A 22125-nucleotide genomic window follows, 5' to 3' on the forward strand; every position below is an offset into this window, starting at 1 on the left:
CGTGTCTGTGAACACCCCGGCGTGTAAGCTGGGTGTGTATTCCTTCCATGACGGCGGAGATGTGGTCTCCCTCTGGGGCCCACGGAAGCCCGCGACACGTCCGGAATTCTCGGGGTGGGGGCTCCCCTCTTCTTCCCTCGGGGAGAGAGAGGGAGAACGCTGGGATGGGCCGAACACACTTTCCCTGTCCCTGAGAGTGAAGGTGACTGATGTTCTAGACGCCGGTGACTCTGTGTGTGGTTTCCGGCAAACAACTGGCCGCCTCCTTTAAGAGACAATATCACTAAGTGCTTTTTTTTAATGCAAAAAGAAAGAAATAAAAAAGAGCTCCCTCTGTTCCTCATTCCTGCAGGTGCCCAACCCGAAGGACTTGTCGGAGTGCATTTTCTGCATTCTTAATAGATAGCCAGCAGGAAATGCCTCTTATAGCCCGGGCTGGAGGGGTAGAAAGTAGCGAGGGGAGGGTACAAAATCCCCAGCCCCTGCTTCCGCAAGCCCTGAGCTGCTCCAAAGTGGGCCAGGCGACTCTGACCACCCCTACGCACCTTCGCCCAGCCCTGGGATCTTGCTGTCTCAGTTTGATGGTCAGGAGTTAAGGTAAGAGAAGCTGGTGACTTTGGGGGGGCGGGGGGGGGGGTGGTGGTGGCAAGGAGTGATGGAAATTCAACCATGAAGGAATCGGGGCAGGGAAGCGGTGAGCATCCCACGCTTTGCTCACTGATAGACGATCTGGTCCCTTTGGGGCTTTCGTGCCAAGTGGCGACCTCTCTGACACGACACCCCACCCCCCACCCGAGGTGCCTGGTACCATTCTGCAGACGGGTGGGAACCGCGTCCCTGCAGGCAGACTGCTGGCATTGGAGTCCGTGTTGGAGTATTTGTGCAGAAGTTTGGCCATTATTTCGAGGTCGAGTTGGAGCGCTTGGCGCCTTTGTCGTTTCCGTGCTGGGGACATCGCAAGCGACCAGGGTACTTTTGTGATTATGCTATTCTAGCCGCACAGCTGGCAAAGCTTGACCTTAGGGTTTTGTCTGCAAGAGGCTTTTGCTACAAGCCGGGGACTGGGACCGGGCCGTCTCCCGGGAGGTCCCACCCTCTCTCCGCCTCGCTGCTCTTTCCTGGGTTCCAGCTTTGCAGTATCCCCTTCTCTTCAGCCAGACCCCAGTTCACTCCTGGAGTCATTCGGGGATGGAACTGCCCGTGTTCCTCCCCAGGTGCCGTGAGATGCAGCTTTGCAAAGGCTGTAGATGGTAACATTTCTCTGAATTTCATAGCCCTCCGAGGGGGCTACGAACCTTCCCACCGAGGTATGGGTGCCGGCCGGACGCTTGGCCTGGAGCTAGATGCAGAGACGTAACCCATGGTTTCCCTTGGGGACGTGCGTCCGTGTGTTTGGGGAGGACGAGATAGGGCAGAGGTAGCAGTTGTGGCTTGTTCAAGATCCCACTTGCGTAAGGTCTGACCCTTCCAAGGTGATGGGGATGAGGCGTTGCCTCTGGCTCTCTCTCTAACCTTTCCTGGCTGTGGCCAGCGGCCTGTGGTCTCTGTGCTCTTTACCCGAGGAGACGAGGGCCATGCTCCAGGGCCCTGATGTCCTCAAGGGTCCAGCCGGCTGTGGCTTCAGGGAGACTCCGCAAAGACAGATTTGCAAGCTGTGTCAAGGCTGAGCTGAGATCAGTGGCCACTGGCATTTCCAGGGGTAAAGCCGTGAGTCCTGCAAAGGTGCGAAGCAGCCCTCGCAAGTAGCGGCTTTACGGAGGCGCCTGGAAGGGGTGCACAGATGTTCTTCTGCCTGTATCCCCCAAAGGAAACCAGGTGGCTGCTTTAGGGCCTGGCTCCAGGTTCCCTAGATATCAGAAGCCAAGCCTTTACGTTTGGTAGACTGGGGCGGACGGAGGCTCATAGAAGGGGACTGTTAGTCCCACCAGGTAAGGGACGGTGGGGAAAGGACAGACACTGAAGCCAGAGAGGGTTCAAATCCCAGCTCTGCCTGCCACACGCCTAGCTGTGCGGCCCGACTAGTTCATTTCCCCTTCTGGGCCCCCATATTGCTCATCTGCAAAATGGGGTAATAGTACCTGCGCCGAGGGCTGTAAAGACTGGAGAGAAATATCCATGTAGCTTCAGGCACCGAGGAGGTATTTCGTAAACCACAGCTTTAGAAAAAGCGCTGCCTCCCAACATTTATCATGACCTTATGCTTCTTAACAGCTTTGCTTTCCTTTTTTTTTTTTCTTTTGCTGTTTTCACACAACTGTGTCCATTTAAGGTGTTCCGTGTTAATTTGATAAATGTATACATTGTTATAGGATGGCCCCTCTAGTGATCATGCGTAACCTCACATAGTTACTTTCTATTCGGCAGCTGGAATAGTTTAGTTCTAGTCTCTGCAAATCGGAGGATTATACTGCGATAGGGTTGTGTGTGCGTTCTCTGTATGGTCTTAGGTCTTTGGGGTTTATTTACTCCTTATAACTTTGTATCCTAAACAAGACTTGCCCGGTTCCCTACCCCTCCCCCCCCAGCCGCTTGTAATCATCACTTTAATCTCTGTTTCTATGAGTTTGGCTTTTTAAAATTCCGCACACTAGTGATATTATACAGTACACTTGGCTTTTGAACTACAAGGGTTTGAACTGCGCGGGTCCACTTATGCAGTCTTTTTTTTTTTTTTTTTTTACAGTGCAGCACTTTAAATGTATTTTCTCTTCCTTACGATTTTCTTCACGTTTCTTTTCTCTGACTTTACTGTAAGAATGCAGCTCATAATACATATACAAAATATGCGTTAAGTGACTGTTTACGTTACCAGTAAGACTTCCGGTCAACAGTGGGCTATTCGTAGTCAGCATCCCAAACTCATAATGTGCTCAAGGATAACACCTTTGTTTTATTTCTGCAATGCTGAGTATCTGGATATAGCACGTGCTTTAAAAAAATTTTTTTTTAATGTTTATTTTTGAGACAGAGAGAGACAGAGCATGAGCGGGGGAGGGGCAGAGGGAGAGGGAGACACAGAATCGGAAGCAGGCTCCAGGCTCTGAGCCATCAGCCCAGAGCCTGACGCGGGGCTCGAACTCGTGGACCGTGAGATCGTGACCTGAGCTGAAAAGTCAGGATGCTTAACCGACTGAGCCACCCAGGCCCCCCGCATGTGCTTTTTTTTTTTTTTTTTTTTTTTTTTATCGAGGAATAATTTACCTTTAGTGAAATGCGCAGATCTTAAGCGTACCATCTGATGGATTTTGACACACCCGCATAGGACATTCACCCTCAAGATGTAGGACCTTTCGAACACCCGTGAGAGTTCCTATGCCCCTTCCCGATTTCCACCCTACAGCCAGCCACTATTCTGATTTCTACCCCCACAGGTTATTTCTGCCAGTCTCGTGTAAGTGGAATCATACAATATGTGGTCTTTTGTGTCTGGGTTTTTTTTTTTTTTTTTTTTTTTTTTTCACGCAACATAGTATTTTTGTGATTCTCCATGCTGTTGCGTGGATGGGTAGTTTTTTCCTTTTTCATTGTTGAATGACATTCCATTATACGATAGTGTCACAGCTAGTTTATTTATAATCCTGGTGATGGGCATTTGGCTCATTTCCACTTTTTGGCTATTATAAATAAAGCCGCTATGAATATCCTATACAAGTCTTTGTACGGACATATGTTTTCATTTCTCCTGGCTCTATGTATCTAGAAGTAGGATTGCTGGGTCATATATATAGCAAGCATATGTTCAACTTTATAAGAAACTGCCGAACACTGTTTCAGAGTGGTTGTTGGCGTGGGTTTTGTTTTTGTTTTTGTTTTTTGGAATAAGGATACAAAGGATTCATTTTTCAGGTCGGGCCTGGTGATGCTTACTTAGCGTGGCTGTCCACCAGGGCGAAACAGAACGATGTGCTCAATTGAAAGCTGTGTTGTTATGAAGGCTTCATGACGGCAGAGCCCAGTTATGACTGGGGCCAGAATGAGTCGGAAAGGAGAACTTTTTGGAAGGGTCCCCTGCTCATCACAATCGATTGACACTGGAAACCTAAAAGAATGGGCTGCAAAATTCATCGTCTCCAACCTCTTAATTTTACCCACGAGGAATCTGCATCCCAGAGAGGCTATGTGCCTCCCCCCAAATCACACAGCTGAGGAAAACCCCAGGTCTTCTGACTCCTAATTGGTATGATTGCCTTGCGTTGTGCTTTCTCTGCGTGACATGGCATTCAGGCCCTCGGCCATTGTTTAGTGACTAGAGAAGAACACGGAACATAGCTATTGAACTGGAATCATTTCCATCATATTCACAAGAATGAATAAAAGTGCTTTTAGCCAGGGCACCTTGGCAAGTGGGGTTGGGGGGGGCCAAAGGTTAAGAAGCACAGGCTACTTCTCTAGGAAAGCAAGGCCACGCAGGAGGTCTTGAGTGCCCACTGTGTGCCCAGTCCTGGCTTTAGTGCGAGAGGACAGTCTCTGCTCCAAAGGAGCTCACGGTTAGGATACAATGATGGAAGCCAAGTTGAAGGCAATTCGGCAAAGGGCTATCGAGCTTCTACCGCGTCCCGGGCATTGTTCTAGGTGTGGAGCATCTGGCGGCCAACGGGGTTGACATCCTGGCAATCTTTCAAAAGCTTTTCACCAACGTTGCCATATATAGTAGTGTAAAGCATGTTCATTCTTGAGATATGTATTTGGTTCAGAATTTATGTGTCCGGAGGCCTTAGGACCGGTGCTGTTTTGTTTTTGTTTTTGTTTTTGTTTTTTAACTCCCTGCTGTTCTTGTAGTGGGAGTTGCCAGATCGTTCTCATCTGAGGCTCTTGAGGACCCCTTCAGCGCTTTGTAGACTCTTGGTCCCTGCACGTTGATCACACAGGGCTCCTCGCCTGGTGCTCAGACCAGCGCAGCAGGGTGGACGAGCTCCCAGGCGCTGCTCGGGCTCAGCGTTCCCTGGAAGCATCGTGAGAGCTTTTGGGGTGCTTGCCCCCCGGGGGCCCCTCATCCAAACGATAGCCAAGCCGCTCGGAAAAATGGTGCCAGTCACGTTTTGTGTTCGATCTGCAGCTGTCATCTGCGTCCCTCACGATGGAAGAAACGGGGAAGACCGCTGTCCAGCTGCAGAGACCCATAAAGACCGAGTGGAATTCTCAGTGCATCCTTTTCACCTATTTCCAAGGGGACATCGGCAGCGTAGTGGACGAACACTTCTCCAGGGCTCTGAGCAGTGTCAAGAGGCCCCAGCGACTGAGCCCCTCGAGCCAGAGTGCAGATGTGATCCTGAGGAACGGTGAGCAGGCTGGGTGGGAGGACGCTGGAAGTTTCTATCAAGGCTGTCACGGAAAGACCGGTTCTGCGATGCCTTTGTGCTCACACGCGTGTATTTGCTGCAGGCGAGTCACACTGTCAATGAGAAACCGCACCCGTTTCTTAGAAGTTTCTTGTCAAAATCGGGACACCTGGGTGGCTCAGTCGGTTGAGCGTCCGACCTCGGCTCGGGTCGTGATCTCGCGGTTCGTGAGTTCGAGCTCGTGAGTTCGAGCCGACTGAGCCACAGCAGGCGCCCCTGCTGTTTGTTTCTTTTTGAGAGAGAGAGACAGACCCAGTGTGAGTGGGGGAGGGGAGGTGGGCAGAGAAAGGGGGAGCACGGAGCTCGACGTGGGGCTCGATTGAACCCATGAACTGCGAGATCGTGACCTGAGCCGAAGTCAGACGCTTAACCGACCGAGGCACCCAGGCGCCCCCCTCCAAACCCCATTCTGAAATGTGCAGTGGGCCAGGGCCTGGTTGATTTTAAAAACTCTCTGTTGGGGGGAGGGGGAGGAACTCTCTACTGTACTTGCCCAGCACCCACATCGAATGCCCGGCCCCCCCTTGGGCCTTGGTTGCTTGTTTTGTGCAAAGCTGCCAAGTGGGGCCTCTGCCCGCGGGGGAAGATGTCTCCTCTTTGCAGAATCCATCACTCTGGCTTTGCTCTTTGGGCCTGGACGCTGTTGCCGTGGGCGCGAAGGGCAGGGGGCGGGGAGTGGGGAGTGCCGTCCAACAGTGTGATGACTACTTAGAGGCGGACCCGGAATGAGTGTGACCAGTCATCCGCGGCACTTGGTTGCCCCCTCTTTCACAGGGCACCCAGGTGGCTCAGTCAGTTGAGCGTCCAACTCTTATTTTCAGCTCTCAGATCAGGATCTCACAGCCCGCTTCGGATTCTGCGTCTCCCTCTCTCTCTCGGCCCCTCCCCCGCTCGAGCTCTCTCTCAAAATAAATAAATAAACTTCTAAAAAAAAAAAAAAGATTCCCTCCCTCTGCCCCTTCCCCCGCTCGAGCTCTCTAAAATAAAAAATAATTAGAAAAAACCTCCTTCATTTGGATTCCTTAACATCACACTCTCTTGGTTTTCCTCCTTCCTCTCTGGTTACTACTCCTTAAAAAAAAAAAAAAAAGAGGTTTATTTATTTTTGAGAGAGAGAGAGAGAGTGTGTACCAGTAGGGGAGGGGCAGAGAGAGAGGGAGAGACGCAGAATCGGAAACACGCTCCAGGCTCCGAGCTGTCAGCACAGAGCCCGACGCGGGGCTCGAACCCACAAACGGCGAGATCATGACCTGAGCCGAAGTCGGACACTTAACTGACTGAACCACCCAGGTGCCCCCAAATTCTGTCAGTTTTACCTTCAAAATATATCCAAGTTCTGGGGCTCCTGGGTGGCTCAGTCAGTTGAGTGTCAGACTCTTGATTTCGGCTCAGGTCACGATCTCACAGTTTCCGTGGGATCGAGCCCCATGTTGGGCTCTGAACTGGGGCTGCAGAGCCTTCTTGGGATCCTCTCTCTCTCTCTCTCTGCCCGTCTCCCGCTCACGTGCACATATGTATGAGCTCTTTCTCCCAAAATAAATAAACATGAAAAACAGTATATATCCAAGTTCTGACCACTTCTCCCCACCTCTGCTGCTATGATGCCATCATCTCACCCCTGGATTTTTGCTTCCCGATTGCTCTCCCTGCTTCCACCATTGCTCCCCTTCAGTCTGTTCTCAAGGTAGCCATCAGAATGGTATCACTAAAACGACAATCTCCTCCTATCTCTCTTCTGTCCAGAAGCTTCTAGTAGCTTCCTGTGTCTTGGAATCAAACCCAAAGTCTTGAATGGGGCCCCACTCTCTTCCTGATTTCATCTCCTCCCACTTCCTACTTCACTCAATCCAATCTAGCCTCCTGGCTATTTGTAGGATGTGCCAAGTACAATCCTGCCTCAGGCCCTTTGCACTTCCTTTCCCCTCTCCCTGAAATGCTCTTTCCTCAGATAACTGCCTGACTTCCCCTTTTCTTCATTCAGGTCTCCCCTGGAACGTCACCTCTTCGTCCAGGCCTTCTCTGCACAATCTCTTTAAAAAATAGAAGCCCCCCCCCCCAACCCGTCAACCTCTGTCATCTTACACTATCTTATTTTTTATATTTTATTTTTGGTATATGTTTTCTTTCTTGTCTCCTCCCATCCTCTAGACTCTGAATTCCGTGGCAGCAAGGACTCTGTGTTAATTGCTGCTTCCCAAGTAGCTAGCCCAATGCCTGACACATGGAAGGTGGTCAGTAAATATCGCTTGAATGAATGAAATTGTGATTTGGATCATAGGCTACTGATGTCCGCCATAGAAGGCGCCACTCAAGAGAGTGAACACCATGTGATGTATGGCTTTAGAACCAGATAGCCTGGGGCCCAGGCCAGCTCCACCATTGATTGACAACGTGATCTCCGGTCACATCACTCCCTCTATCTGTGCCTCGGTTTCCTCATCTCTACAATTGAGTATTATTGAACTATAGAAGGAGTCAGTGACATAATGCATATCCACTGGCACATATTCAAAGCATTAAGACCACAGAGCAGCAGGCCCCACCCGGAAGCCTGCACGTTTTCTAGGGACTTCTGGGCCCTCTGTGGCGGCTGTACGGTTTCCTATGCCTTCTGACTTCACTTATTCTGTGACACCCCTGTGCGTGAAGGGAACTTGGGCGTGGCCCTGTTCCTTGTCCAAACCAACCTTCCCAGGTCAACCAGAGAGGCAGCCATCTTCCCCACTACCTTCCCGGTTGCGTTTTCCCTGTGAGAATCTCCCAGAGCCCTCGCCTGTCAAGATGTCTTCCACACAGACCGTGGGGTGGGCTAGGCAAATGTTGGCCCAGCTGACTGAGCCAAGGAGGGCCCGTCGTCCTCAAGGCCTCTCCTTGCTGTGAGGAGTCAAGTGTTTCACCAGCTTTGCTGCCTCAGGGGAGGCCCCGTGGAAAAAGGGCGGCCCCCCAGTGGTTCTCACAAGAGGTGTTGTGTGAGAGACAGGCAGCTTCGGAAGTGGTGGCAAATCCATAAAGTGGCCTTTCATGACTGACCGTTAGCAGTGTTTCAGCCCCTGCGGGCCAGGCCCAGGCTGCCCGGCTCTGGCTGAACCATGGCCGACAGAACAGGCGTCCATTCACAGGCTCTCACTACCAACCCGGCCGCTTTCTAAGGGTGCTCTGTCAAGCCAAGTATGCAAAGCCCAAACACGGAGACCCACGTGGCTAGGAAATGCCATCAAATTTCCTGGCTGCTTTTCCCAAATCAAACTTGTTTTAATTTACCTATGTATATTTTTATACTGGCCGTACTTCAGAAAAGAAAACGCAGGGTGAAGTTATTTTTGAATGATCCCCCTTTTAAAAGGACTCTTGGGCTTCAGAGTCGGTAACCGGAGAAGCTTCAGTAGTTAACCACTTCCGGGGCGGGAGACACGGTCCCGGGGCACGTCCCGCTCCGTATTCTTCCCGTCCCAGTTCCAGCCCCAGGCCGGGCGATGTTGCTCAGGGGCTGCTGAGAGGTGAGTGGGTGTATACCTGAGCACCCAAAGGCCTTGGGAGCCAGACCCAAAAGATCCCACCTTCTTCTCTCTCCCCTCAACCATAATCCACTGGGAAGGAAACTGAGGCTCAGAGAGCCACGTGATCACTAGTGTCTATTTGAAACCAGGCTGATCTGACACAGATCCTGAGCTCTTAGCCACTTGCAAATACTGCCCACGTTCTGTGTTTCATTTTCATTTTCACCAGGGAAAAGGTTCTGGATAACCCGCCAAAGACTAGGAACCCCAGGGAGGCGACGGTAAGGCGGAGAGTGGGACTGAGCAGGTCGCCTCAGAGGCCTGGAGCAGAATCGTGTCCTGTAAGCTGTCCCTGGTGTTGTTTCAACCTCGGCTAATACAAACAATATCCTCTTTGTTTCTGGGGAGAATGAATAAGAGACCAGCGCCACTAGCCAAGAAGGCAGAGAAGGGAGCGTCCATGCGTACAGATCGGACAGGGCCAGAGGTTGGACTTTTCGTGGTGCAAGACGTGTGTGCTGGGAGGGCGCTTCGTTTTAACTTCTTCAGAAAGCAGGATTTGTATTAAAGGTGGAGACAGAGGGGCGCCTGGGTGGCTCAGTCGGTTAAGCGTCCGACTTCGGCTCGGGTCATGATCTCGCGGTCCATGAGTTCGAGCCCCGCGTCGGGCTCTGTGCAACAGCTTGGAGCCTGGAGCCTGCTTCGGATTCTGTGTCTCCCTCTCTCTCTGCCCCTCCCCTGCTCATGCTGTCTCTGTCTCTCATAAATAAAGGCGGAGACAGAAAGGGGAAGAGGAAGAGAAGAAAGGATGGACAGAAGGAAATCTGGCAGTTATGGATCAATCTTTTACAACTGTGACTCGAATTCTTTGGGTCACGTGGTTTCCCTAGTTTTTACTTAAAATAACTTTTTCTAATCACAAAAGTACTGTTATCTTTTCAAAATGAGCATCTACGCACCCTGCTACGTTTTATAGCATATCATCATTTTGGACATAAATCGCGTATCTCTCTCTCCCATGCCGTTACATGTTCTGCTACATCATTTTAATGGCTCAAGCGTATGCATTTTAGGGCGCCTGGGTGACTCAGTCATTAATCATCTGACTTTGGCTCAGGTCATGATCTCACAGTTGGTGAGTTCGAGCCCTGCTCCGGGTGAACACAAGCCCCGGGTGAGCCCCACTTCTCTCTCTCTCTCTCTCTCTCTCTCCCCTCCCCTTTCTCTCTTTCTGCCCCTCTCTCGCTTGTGTCCTCTCTCTTTCTCTCAAAAACAAAGGAGTATGCTTTTTAAAGACCTATGGAATCTTAGAATTTTTGGACACTGGATTGTTGTCAGTTTTTCGCCGTATTCTAAATATCACTTTGCATATCTTTGTAGCTACATTTTTGCACCCATCATTGATTTTATCCCCAAATCGCCCTAAGGGCAATGACTGGATCAAAGGGTGCATACAAATCCCACAGAGATATTATGCCCGCCTGCCACCCTTCCAACGCCAGTAGTTCGTGAAAACGCCCAGCTCCTTCTGTTCTTTGGAATATTGTGGAGACATAGCTGCTTAGGGCACGAGTTTGGCAATCAGACCGCTTAGCGCCATCGTGGCATCTGGCTTGCTGTGCGGGTCACATGAGATCACGCACACAGAGTGCTAAGCAAGGTGCCTGGCCCATAATAAGTGCTCAATAAACAAAACTGTTCCAGGGCTGCCCGGGCGGCTCTGTCAGTCGAGCGTCCGACTGTTGATCTTAGCTCAGGTCATGACCCCGGGGTCGTGGGATCGAGCCCCGTGCCGGGCTCTGCGCTGAGCACGGAGCCTACTTACGACTGTCTCTCTCCCTCTGCCCCTCTCCTCCTTCTCTCTCCTACTAAGAAAAAAATTGCTTTAAAACCGTTCTGGATTCACAGTTGCTCCTGCCCACCCCTGATGTATTATTCCTTGGAAATGGATACACAACGAGCAATGGCTTCTGAAAATTCTCTCCACAGCCACTGTCTACGCCCATCCTCCACATTGAACATGCACCTGCTTCTGCTTCCCTGGCACCAGGTGGCCAACGGCAGGGGGCGGGGGGTACCCTCAAGCCTCATGCCGTTACCATTGTGCTTTCCCCTGGGTGGATCTATGTGGAGAGTTCCACACCAGGAAAGAAGCGTGTGAATGTGAGCCCCCAATAACAATTGGTAATAATCAACAACAGCCACAGCCAGGTGCTATGCAAGTCCTTGAGGGTGTGATGGTGAACAAAAGAGAAATGGTTTCCGTGTTCCTTTTTTTTTAGATGTTTATTTATTCTTGAGAGAGAGAGAGAGAGAGACAGAGCATGAGTGGGGGCGAGGCAGAGAGACAAGGAGAGACACAGAATCCAAAGCAGGCTCCGGGCTCCGAGCTGTCAGCACAGAGTCCGACGCGGGGCTCGAACTCATGAACTGTGAGATCATGACCTGAGCTGGAGTTCAAGGCTTAACCAACCAAGCCACCCAAGCGCTCCCGTGTTCTTTTTTTTTTTTTTTTATGTTTATTTATTTATTTTGAGGGACAGAGACAATGAGTGGGGTGGGGGCAGAGAGAGAGGGAGAGAGAATCTCAAGCAGGCTTGGGGCTCGATCCCAGGAACTGTGAGATCATGGCCTACGCCAAAATTAAGAGTCAGATGTTTAACCGACTGAGCCACCCAGGCGCCCTGATCTCTGTGTTCTCCAAGCTTCCTGGCTAGTGGGGAGGACCAAGTGTGAGCGAGTGAGTGAGTGAGTGGAGACATTGCAGATGAGGGTTACTGCTAAAAAGTGTCCCAGAACCAACCTGTCCCTTGACTGGTCTCTGCTTGCGAATGTAGTTTGGGGTTATATAAAACTTCAGTCTTCCTTGGCGCTCCCTCTCTCATCTCTAGAGGTAACTGGTGGGGGGACCTCGGGTAAGAAACTGTCACCAGGGTCACTTGTAGCAGCAGCAGCAGCAGCAACCTTGAGTCAGTCAGGACTGTGGTTCAGGATGCCTTCCCGGGTCACAGGGTAGGGGGCTGTGGCTGCTGGAAAGAGTGGCTCATTAAAATTCAGGGTCTCAACTCCGTGGGACACCAGCACCCATGCCTGCTCTAGAAAGGCGGCTTTCCCCGGGCTCCCAAGGCCCACTGTGGGGCTGCTGTGAATGTGGGATTTGGGACACATTGTGTGCCTCCCCACACGCTGCCATCCAAACTGAGCACAGTGACCAAGCGGGCCTGCTCCTGGGTGGCTCCCTTGGTTGAGCGTCCAACTCTTTACTTTCAGCTCGGGTCATGATCTCAGTCGTGGGATCGAGCCCCTCATTGGGCTCCATGCTGGGCGTGGGGACTGCTTGAGATTCTCTCCCTTTCTCTCTCTCTCTCTCTCTCTCTTTCTCAAAATATTCCAAAGACCCTGGGGCCCTGCCTTGCACATTTCAAGCATTCAGTGCCTAGGTCAGATGCGAGACCTTATTCCACACCAAGCACACAGAGCGATGATACCAAGTCAGCTTAATCTTTCTCTATTTGTGCCATGCGGGATCCTGAACCGCGGCTGGTCTGCAGATATCAATTTTCAAAAGTGGCGTTCATCCCCAAGAACAAATCTTAATACGTCCCCTTGCCCTTGGTTTCGCTGAAAGGCCAACCGTCGGGCCGTTGCTCACGGTGAGCGGTGCGAAACGTTGGGTAGAATGTCTGCGCCGCGTTAAGTTAGGGCTTATTTTGCTCTTGCCTATATTACATGAAAAGCTAGGATGGGAGGAGGGGGGAGGCTCCAGTGTCACTGCACAGACCACTCAGCTGTTTTTGTCTTGTACACAATCCAGGCAAGTGGAACATTCAGGAGAGCTGGGAGAGGCACATGTGCAGGGGGGCGGGGAGGAGGAGAGAAGGGGACCAGACAGTCTCCCCAGCCCTCCGATCTTCCTTTGTCTCACGCCCACGCCCCCCTTCATTATCTTGGCTAGATGAGTGCCAGACCTCTCTCCCTCCTCCCCTCTCGCCTGAGTGGGTGTTGCGAATAGAGAAAACATCCATCCGTGTCATGAGCCGTCCTAGACTTTTTGAGCACTCAGATTCAGCTGCTACCATAGGAACAGTTAGAACAGTGTCTCTGAGACCGAAGGAGCCTCCGGCCTCGTTAGCTGGTCCGCAAGAACTTTGCAAGAAGACACCGAGTCACCCCTTGACCTTGAGCATTTTGCTTCTGCGGGAAGAGAGGCAAACAACCATTTCTGTACCCATCACTTGTGGCTCCAGCTCGGATCCCTGCTTGGCTAATCTGCTCCGCTCACTTGGTCCAGTCTTAACATCCCCATGCCCCAGATCCCTCTAGAAAATGGGGTTTCAACGCCTCGACTTCTTCGAGTGACTTACACAGGCAAATGTTAAACCCTTCATAAAGTTCTGTGGGGTCCTTCTGTTTGGTGCATTCAAACCAACAGCTGTAAAATAAAGCCAGCCGGCAACAACCAAACAGACATCACCTTTAATCAAGCAATTCTACTTCTAGAAAAGTTACCCGGAGGGGCTCTTTGGTCATAGATGCAAAGATGTATATACAAAGATGTTCCACCACGGGTGCGATTGAGATCATTGAAACGATGGAAATAACTGAGTTGCCCACAAATACCATGTCCGTTGGCCACATTAGTAGTGTCTCAGGAGGGAATACTGGGCAGCTATTGAAAAGGCTGGTGTTGGCTCCGTTGGTCGCTATGGGAGGATATCTGGGATGTGTTTAGTGATGCAAAAGCAGCCTTCAAAATCATACGTGGTGTGAAAGCCGCGTGGGCCTGGATGGAAACAAATCCCAGGAAGAAGGCGGATGATGGTCTGTGGTGATGATGGTTAAGCTGGGCTTTGTGGGTTCACTTTTTCTACATTTTCTTCAGATCAGAAAAGAGTACGTATTAACCAGGAAAAAAGTGAAGCTCCTTCCACGTCGCGAACAATGAAGGCCTAACATGTCTTACGAATCTTTCCTTCCCAGATGGTGACATGCCTCCGAATCGGTGGCGTTTCTCTTCTCAGTGGACAAAGCCAGAGCCCGGAGCATCTTTTGCATACGGTGCCACCGACTGCAGCTTCCACGGGCCCGGTCTCATGACTATGGATCACTACCCGGTGCCCCTGGCGGGGAGCCCCTCCGTTCCATCTGGCGAGCCGTGGCCTTACCCCTCCCCGGCCAGCCCCAGCTCCTCGGAGCCTGGCTACTGTCACGCCTACTCTGGCGGGCACGTGCCGTCCGAGCCCCAGCCTGATGGGAAGTATGAGCCTTTCCTAAGCCTCCTCCAGCAGGACCGATACCTAGCCCCTCCTCAGGAAGCTGCGGTGTGGGAGGATTGCAGCTCTGCTCCGACAGCCGGAAGCACGGGATTGACCTTCAACTTGCCTGCCGGCTCAGCCCACTGTAAGGAAACGCCTCCGGACGCTCGGGGGATGGCTTCCGATTGGTCGCAGTTGAGAGGGAGTGGGCATGAGATGGGGTGCTAGGACTCATTGCTCCCACTCCAGACGTGGGGCTCCTGAGGGATGGGACGTTGTGCTCGAACGTTCCGTAGAGCTAAGTCTAAGTGAACTTGCTAAGCTTCACTGAGGGTCACAGCTTAATGATTCAGGGTTACCCAGGGAGCCAGCCAGATGGGCTTGGCCCCGAATATTGACCCCAGTCTGTTGACTCGGGACTTATCCTAGAAAAATGATTTCGGCGGCGCCCTAAAAAAATCACAGGGTCCTGCATTCACCTCGTTGTAAGCCGCCAAAGAATCCGGCTGTAAAACGGAGCTCTGTGGCATACCTACGGGCTCCAACTCCCTCCTCCAAACAGGCTGGCAACTCGCAGTGACGCCCGGTTCCCGGGCAAAACCAAGGGCCATCTATACCAACCATCTGCTCCAAACATTAAAATTCAAAGCCACTGGAGAGCCCGGCGGTCCGTGGCTTGTGCTTTGCACGCTGGGCCCCAACCTGATCGGTTTCCCTTGGGTTCCCGCTCCCTGGCCACCACCCCTCCCCCTGAACTAAAACCCCCTTAAGGCTCCTTCGCTTCTTCGGTCACTCTTTCTCCCGACAAATATTTCATTAGTGCCTACGAGACGTAAAGCACCTACTCCAGAACCAAGACTCCCTTCTTTTTTTTTTTTTTTTTTAAATTTTTTTTTAATGTTTATTTTTGAGACAGAGAGAGACAAAGCATGAATGGGGGAGGGGCAGAGAGAGAGGAAGACACAGAATCGGAAGCAGGCTCCAGGTTCTGAGCCATCAGCCCAGAGCCTGATGCGGGGCTCGAACTCACGAACCGCGAGATCGTGACCTGAGCTGAAGTCGGACGCTCAACCGACTGAGCCACCCAGGCGCCCCAAGACTCCCTTCTTTGTAAAAGGCTGAGGGAGAATTGGCCCGAAGTATACTTTCAGCCACAAGACAACCCAACCTGCTACAAAATTTGCCTTTCAGGGTAAATACTGGTAATAACATATATTTGATAGTTTCATGGGGCCAAGTCTGCATCCTCTGGCCTTCTGTACTCTGGACGAATTTTCTTTTACAGCCCCGTAGTCCATACCTATCTGTAGTTCCAGTGTCCCACGCCCCAGAGGAATTGCTAGAAGCCGCCTTTACCCTGAACTACACATACAGGGCACAAAGGGCCTGTTCAGCGTAGCCAACCTAAGTCAGGCCCTGGGTTGCAGCCTAACGTCGAAAATACATTTCCCGTTAAAATAACCACTCTGTCGCTTCTAGAGTTTGAGTACGAATGTACCGGATTCAGAGGAAGAATTAGGCCGACTGCGTTTGTACGTATGCCTGTGCGTACACACAGCAGAGCCCTGTTTCAGCAGTTAGTGAGAGCACGGCTCGCGCAAATCCTCGCCTCCCAAACATAACAACTAGTTATTGTCAAGTCTGACGATAACTGCAAACTCCACACTCTCCTCCAAACGTTGACGTCAGTGGTATTCCTTGGCCCGATGGTCTAGGATCTGCTGGGGAAGTCAGGAATGCTCCCTGTAAGATGGGAGCAAGGCCCAAGGTCCCTTCCAAACAGAAGCTTCTCTGTTGTTTGTTTTTTTGTAACTTCTGATAAAAGGGAAAATATGCCCCTTGTCTGTACGCTGAGGGGCAGACCATCTGGGGTCCCTGGAGCTTTGTTGTCTAATCAATGCCCTCCTTGCAAGTGAAAGTATGTCTCTGGTTCTGCCTTTGTTTGAAACACACTATCAAACTCAAGTTTGTTCTTTGTATCTTTTTTTTTTTTTTCCCAACATTTATTTAAACACACTATCAAACTCAAGTTTGTTCTTTGTATCTTGAGAACAAACTTGAGAGGGCTGGAGTGTGCAAACTAGGCTCTTCAGCTGAAAAGATCTTCATTTCTATTATTATTTTCAGAGCCGGAATTTGTTTCGTCTTTGTCTCAAGGAACCCATGCTCTGGTTACCTCATGAACTGTCTTGACCATTTTCTTTTAATTTTTTTATTTTTGAGAGAGAAAGGGAGACACAGAATCGGAAGGAGGCTCCGGGCTCTGAGCTGTCTTGACCATTTTCTTATGCTGCTATCCTCCCAGCTCGCTTGAGTTCTTTTACCTGAGCTTGATTCAACCCAGGTGACTCAGCAAAATGAAGAAATTCATGAGGATTAGTTTGCTTTGTACCAGATGTTCAGTGTTCAGGCTAGAACATAAGGCCACCCCAGGACTCTGCAGACCAAGAAAATGCCACCTGGGGCCAAAGGCCAAGACTCTGGGCTCCACACTCAGTTTTTTTTAAGCACCATTTAAGTTTATTTATTTATTTTGAGAGACACAGAGAAAGCACAAGCAAGGGAGGGGCGGGGGGGGGGGGATCCCAAGGAGGCTCTCTGCCCTATCAGCTCAGAGCCCGATGCAGGGCTCCGAACCCACTAGCCGCGAGATCATGACCTGAGCCCAAGTCAGATGTTTAGCCGACGGAGCCACCCAGGCTGCCTTCCATGCTCAAGTTGAAAGTAGTGTCAGGGGCATCTGGCTGGCTCAGTCCGTAGAACATGTGACTCTTGATTGCAGGGTTGTAAGTTTGAGCCCCACGTTGGGTGTAGGGATGATGTGAAAATAAAAAGTCTTAAAAAAAAAAAAATGCTGTCAGTAGGAACATCCAAATGGGCACAATCGGTGGAAAAGCATGGGTTCCCATTACTTACTAGCTTCAGAAACTTGGTCACATTTCTTAACCCCTCCATTCTTCGGCTCATTTGCAAAATGAGGATTAAAATAGCGTGAGCCCCATTGAGTTTCTGTGAGGATTAAACGAAATAATATATGTAAATGCTTAGGATTTACATTCCAATGTAAATTAGCCACAGTGAAGGGGGCGGTGGGGGAAAGCAAGCCACCAAACCCACAGCGGGCCATCAAAGAGTGACTTCTGGGAAGAGTGCCTCAGGCTGTGCTCCGGGCTGTGTGTGTGTGTGTGTGTGTGTGTGTGTGTGGAAAGGCTCCCACAGTCCCAGTTGTCAAGTTCTTTACAATCTAGCGAGGAGTGGGGTGAGGGCAGTAGTAGACCGTGCTAGAATGTTCGCTCCTTGAGGGCCAAGACTTTGAAGTGTGTACCCCCACATCCTAGCACCTGCAACCGAGCTGGCCCAGAGGTCAATACGTATTTGTTGAATGAGTGACTGAATGCTAGAAACCACAGAACATTAATTCATGAACGTCAGGATTATAAAGTCTCCTAAGTACTTGTTAATAGTGTATATCTGTATTGAGGAGGGCACCTTTTGGGGTGAGCACTGGGTGTTGTATGGAAACCAATTTGACAATAAATTTCATATTAAAAAATAGTGTGTATATATATATATATATATATATATATTTAATGTCAAGCCTTAGAATTACTGAAAACTTGATGCTTTAAATTGTTCATAGGCCAAAACTAACAGCAACATGTATAGATGGGGACTACGAGCCAGATCTTTTTTTTTTTTTTTTAATTTTTTTTTTCAACGTTTATTTATTTTTGGGACAGAGAGAGACAGAGCATGAACGGGGGAGGGGCAGAGAGAGAGGGAGACACAGAATCGGAAACAGGCTCCAGGCTCTGAGCCATCAGCCCAGAGCCTGACGCGGGGCTCGAACTCCCGGACCGCGAGATCGTGACCTGGCTGAAGTCGGACGCTCAACCGACTGCGCCACCCAGGCGCCCCCGAGCCAGATCTTAAACACATCATCCTGCTCCGGCCCCACAGTGACCTTGTGAATTGTGTACGTGCCTTACGCAACAAGTATTCGGTAAACAGGGATTGACTGAATGAGTAAACAGTCTTATTTTATGGCTGAGGAGAGTGAGTCTCAAACAGGTGAAAGGGCTTGCCTTAAGATCACCCAGCGGAAGGGGCACCGGGTGGCTCCGTCGGTCGGTTAAGCGTCCGACTTTGGCTCAGGGCATGATCTCGCAGTTCGTGAGTTCTAACCCCGCATCGGGCTCTGTGCTATTAGCTCTGGGCAGAGGGGGGCGGCAAGGCATGGGGACTGGGAAGGAGGTAACTCCCAGGAACCCCAGCAAAGCCCCTGCTCTTGAGCACGCCGCCCGGCTCCCAGTCTTGGCTGATGCTGAGTAGCACAGGAGAGCTTGTGAAATGCGCAGATTCTCCGCCCTCGCTTCCTGTTTTGTAAGATTTGGCACGGAACCCAGTCGCCTGTATACATTTGGTTCTTTGTATATTTTATATTAACCTGGTTTCAAAGTGAACTGGATGAATCTTTCAGTAGGAATTTCAGTAGTTCTGAAAGATTTCCTGTGTGAAGGCCCACATAAATATTTATCAAAGGAAGGAAGGCAGGGTCTCTTCCTGGCCCTCCAATACGGGCCCGGTCCCCTTGGGCTGCCCATCACACACCTGTGGGGGTGAGTCCCAAAGCACTTTGGTGCCAAAATTTTTAGGGAATTTGATGGGGGGAGGGGCGTTGTAGAAATAGACACTGTGCGTTCCTTTAATGTCTACCGGATAACGATACGTTGATCTCGTTCATTGATAATGCAATTTGTCAGACACGGTGCTATGGTACACATGTATGATATAATAGTGAATGAAACTATCTCTGTCCCTGCCCCCGTAGAGTTAATAATCTAGCGGGGGAAGGCAGGACCTCACGTCCCGAAAAAGGGAAAAAACATTTGCAACTTATAAGTGCCAAGAAGGAAATATATAGGGTGTTGAAATAGGGGTAAAGTGGGGACCAACTTTGGACAAGGCAGTCAGAGGGGGGCTTCTCTGAAGCACTGATATGTGAGCAGGGGCCTGAATAAAGGGGGGTGAGCCAGCTTTAGGAAGAGTTGGCATGGAAATGGAGGGGGTGGGGGAGGCCTGTGAGGAACGGAGAAAGATCAGTGCGGCCAGAGCGCAGGGGGCAACAGAGCCACGTGACATGGGGTCTCATGGGTCGTGTTGGGAGTTTGGATTTTATGTTGTGAGTGACTTGGTAGGCCATGGGAGGATTTTAAAGGTGATCCACTTTGAACTTAACTAAGGTCACCTCAGCCGTCATGGACGGGATACCCTGGAGGAAGGCAAGAAGGAAAACAGATCAGTAAGGAGACAAGAAGCATGAAAAGATGGCGGCTTGCTCTAGGTGGCTGCAGTGGCTCAGTCAGTTACGCGTCTGACTCTTGATCGCAGCTCACGTTTTGACCTCAGGATCGTGAGTTCAGGATCGCTCTCACTCTCTCTTTTTTTTCTCGTTTTCTAAAATTTATTTCTTTAAATTCAAGGTAGTTAACATACGTTGTGTGATGTTGGTTTCAGGAGTAGAACTCAGCGATTCGTCACTTGCAGATGACACCCAGGGCTCATCCCAACAAGCGCCCTCCTTAAGGCACCTCAACCATTTACCCCATCCCCCCCCCAGCAGCCCTCAGTTTGTTCTCTGTATTCAAGAGTCTCTTATGGTTTGCTTCCCTCTCTGTTTTTATATTATTTTTCCGTTCCCCTCCCTCAGTTCATCTGTTTAGTTTCTTCGATTCCACCTATGAGTGAAATCGTATGATACTTCTCTTTCTCTGACTGACTTATTTCACTTAGGATCATACGCTCTAGTTCCCGAGTGGATAGATGTCGGAAACAGTTGTGTATGTAAGCGAGGAGTTCAGAAGGGAACCCCAAGGAAAACTTTGAGGTGGGTCAGTGTGTAAATGACAGTATTTAGATGCCCGAGGCAGAGGGTGTAGATAGAAGGGCGGAGGACAGTGTCCGGGAGCGTGCCGATGTTCAGAGGTTGGGGCCAAGGGGAAGCAGCAGAGGGGAGCGGTCAGCGTGGTGGGAGGAGAACCGAAAGAAACCAGTAGGAGCGAATGTGTCAAAACAGGGAGTGATCCGCTGGGTCAGAGGCTTCCGGGAGACCGAAGAAACGCAGGAAATTTCTATCGGATGCGGCATCAAAGTTTGGTAACCTTGTTAAGAGCAGTCTCCCCTGAGACACCTGGGTGGCTCAGTCAGTTGAGCGTCCAACTTCGGCTCAGGTCATGATCTCGTGATTCTTGAAAGTTTCACGGGGGAGCTCATTGAGCCCATAGAAGGGACACGTGGACATAAGGACACGTGCTAGGAGGAGGGAGGTCGTAACATGGAAAGTGCACAGAAGAAGAATAGGGGACACAGATGCGAATCGGTCGGCTGGTTTGTTTGTTGGGGAGTCAGAAGAGTATGGATCGAACGATCTGTTTCCTCCATCAACTCTGGGGCGAGAGCGCGAATGCCGGTGTCGAAAAGTGGGGAAGTATCAAAGTCGTCAGTCAGCCTCCTGAACGCCCAGCGGAAGTCCGAGGTCAGGAGTCGCAGGTCGAACCAGCCGGGTCGTGTGATTGTCCTCAGTGCCGTTTGGCTAGGGCCATGCACAGAGGGCAAATGGTAACGTTCATCTGGAGGGAGGCTTTGGCGGGCGAGCGAGAAGGATGGGGAGGGAGGAAAAGGGGCTAAGGTATCTGCAAATGGAGTGACTGTAACAGCGGGGCCTGGTCTCTGACCTGCACAAAACAGGAAATGGAGGCCGATGGAGGGGGACGGGGTAGAGGTGGAGGCTGACGGACCGGAGGATTAGGTTATGGAAACATGTGCTGATAAGACTACTTACGCCAACGACACGGGAGGTGGTGGGTGGAGAGTCGGTGTTTGAAGTTGAAATGGCAAGGGTGCTACCTGTGTAGGTGACGACAGAGTCTAGCGCATGACCACGGGAATGGCTGGCTGAGGCAGAAGGAAGTGAAAGGTCATTAGAGATGAGAAGAATGATAAGGGTCACGGAGGTGAAGCAAAATAAGAACCAGTAGCGACCTACAGGGTAGGCGCTATTTTTATCCTCACTCACAGGATGGGAAAATTGCAGTTTCGGGAGGTTAAATCATTGGCCCAAAGTCAAGGTGAGTGAGTGCCAGAGTCTGCCTGCTCTGACTCCAAAGTCCTGTGCTTCCCTACGAGGCTAATTCTACTCTGCGACGTACAATGACCCTGCCTCTTTAACAAGATAGTAGTTAATATTTACGGAGCAGATATGTGCCAGGCACTGTGAGAAGGAGCTTTATGTGGGTTTAACTCACTTAATCCTTTCCAGAATCTTAAGAGGGAGGTATCGCTTGTAGCCCCATTCAACAGATGAGACAGTGGGGCTCAGATAGGCTAGGTAACTCGCCCAAGGTCACACAACTAGGCAGTGATGGAGGCAGGATTCAAACCTGGGCTCATTTGACCCCAGAACCAGCTTCTTCCTCATCGTGCTTATCTTGTTTTTCAGAAAGCCAGTCTCCAGAGAGAAGAAATGTGGTTTTTTTTGTTTTTTTTTTTTTTGGTTTTTTTTTTTTTTTTTATTGAATTTCAGTCGGAAGAAGAGAATTCCTTTTTCCAAACCTGCCCGTGATTTTCTACTGTGAATCCTGAGGGTCTAGAGACTGCACCGTCCTTTTCCCTTTCCGTCACTGGACAGCATTGCACCAGGAGCAAGTTTCTGTTCTCCCTAAAATTCTACACTTCCCTTCCTTGGCACCTATGTCCTGTGGCTGGAGTTCTCAAACTTCAGTGACTCCCCAGCATATGAAATGTTTAAAAGAGCAGTTCAGGGACGGGGACCATAGAGGCTCATCCCACCCTCCCTGCCCCCAACTGCTCTCCTCCTTAGAAATCATAGCGCCCTCACCCTCTACCAGCAGGGTCTTTGGTATCTTATGGGGTCGCCCCTTTTGCCAACCGAATGGAGGAGATCCGAGGAACAGCCTGAAGCTTTCTAGCCTCACCCAGACTGTGGGCCACTGCACTCCGGCCTCTGCCAAAAGC

At 50.5% G+C, this 22125-nt stretch overlaps 1 protein-coding gene across 1 annotated transcript; it reads left to right on the forward strand.

The window, feature by feature from the left end:
• The first annotated feature begins 387 nt into the window (after positions 1-387).
• VGLL1 (vestigial like family member 1) lies at positions 388-21809 on the forward strand. The gene is made up of 4 exons (XM_045471805.1): positions 388-597; positions 5057-5279; positions 13817-14236; positions 21590-21809. Coding segments are annotated over exons 2-4 (624 nt in total). The 5' UTR covers positions 388-597; positions 5057-5077; the 3' UTR covers positions 21592-21809.
• The last annotated feature ends 316 nt before the right edge of the window (positions 21810-22125 follow it).

Source organism: Leopardus geoffroyi, chromosome X, assembly GCF_018350155.1.
Source record: "Leopardus geoffroyi isolate Oge1 chromosome X, O.geoffroyi_Oge1_pat1.0, whole genome shotgun sequence".
NCBI lineage: Eukaryota > Metazoa > Chordata > Mammalia > Carnivora > Felidae > Leopardus > Leopardus geoffroyi.

Excerpts from the sequence above, each read along its gene's own strand:
- VGLL1 (XM_045471805.1), top strand. The coding sequence starts at position 5,078 with ATGGAAGAAACGGGGAAGACCGCTGTCCAGCTGCAGAGACCCATAAAG. Across the intron at positions 5,280-13,816 it reads AGATGTGATCCTGAGGAACG|ATGGTGACATGCCTCCGAAT; the intron begins GTGAGCAGGCTG and ends TTTCCTTCCCAG.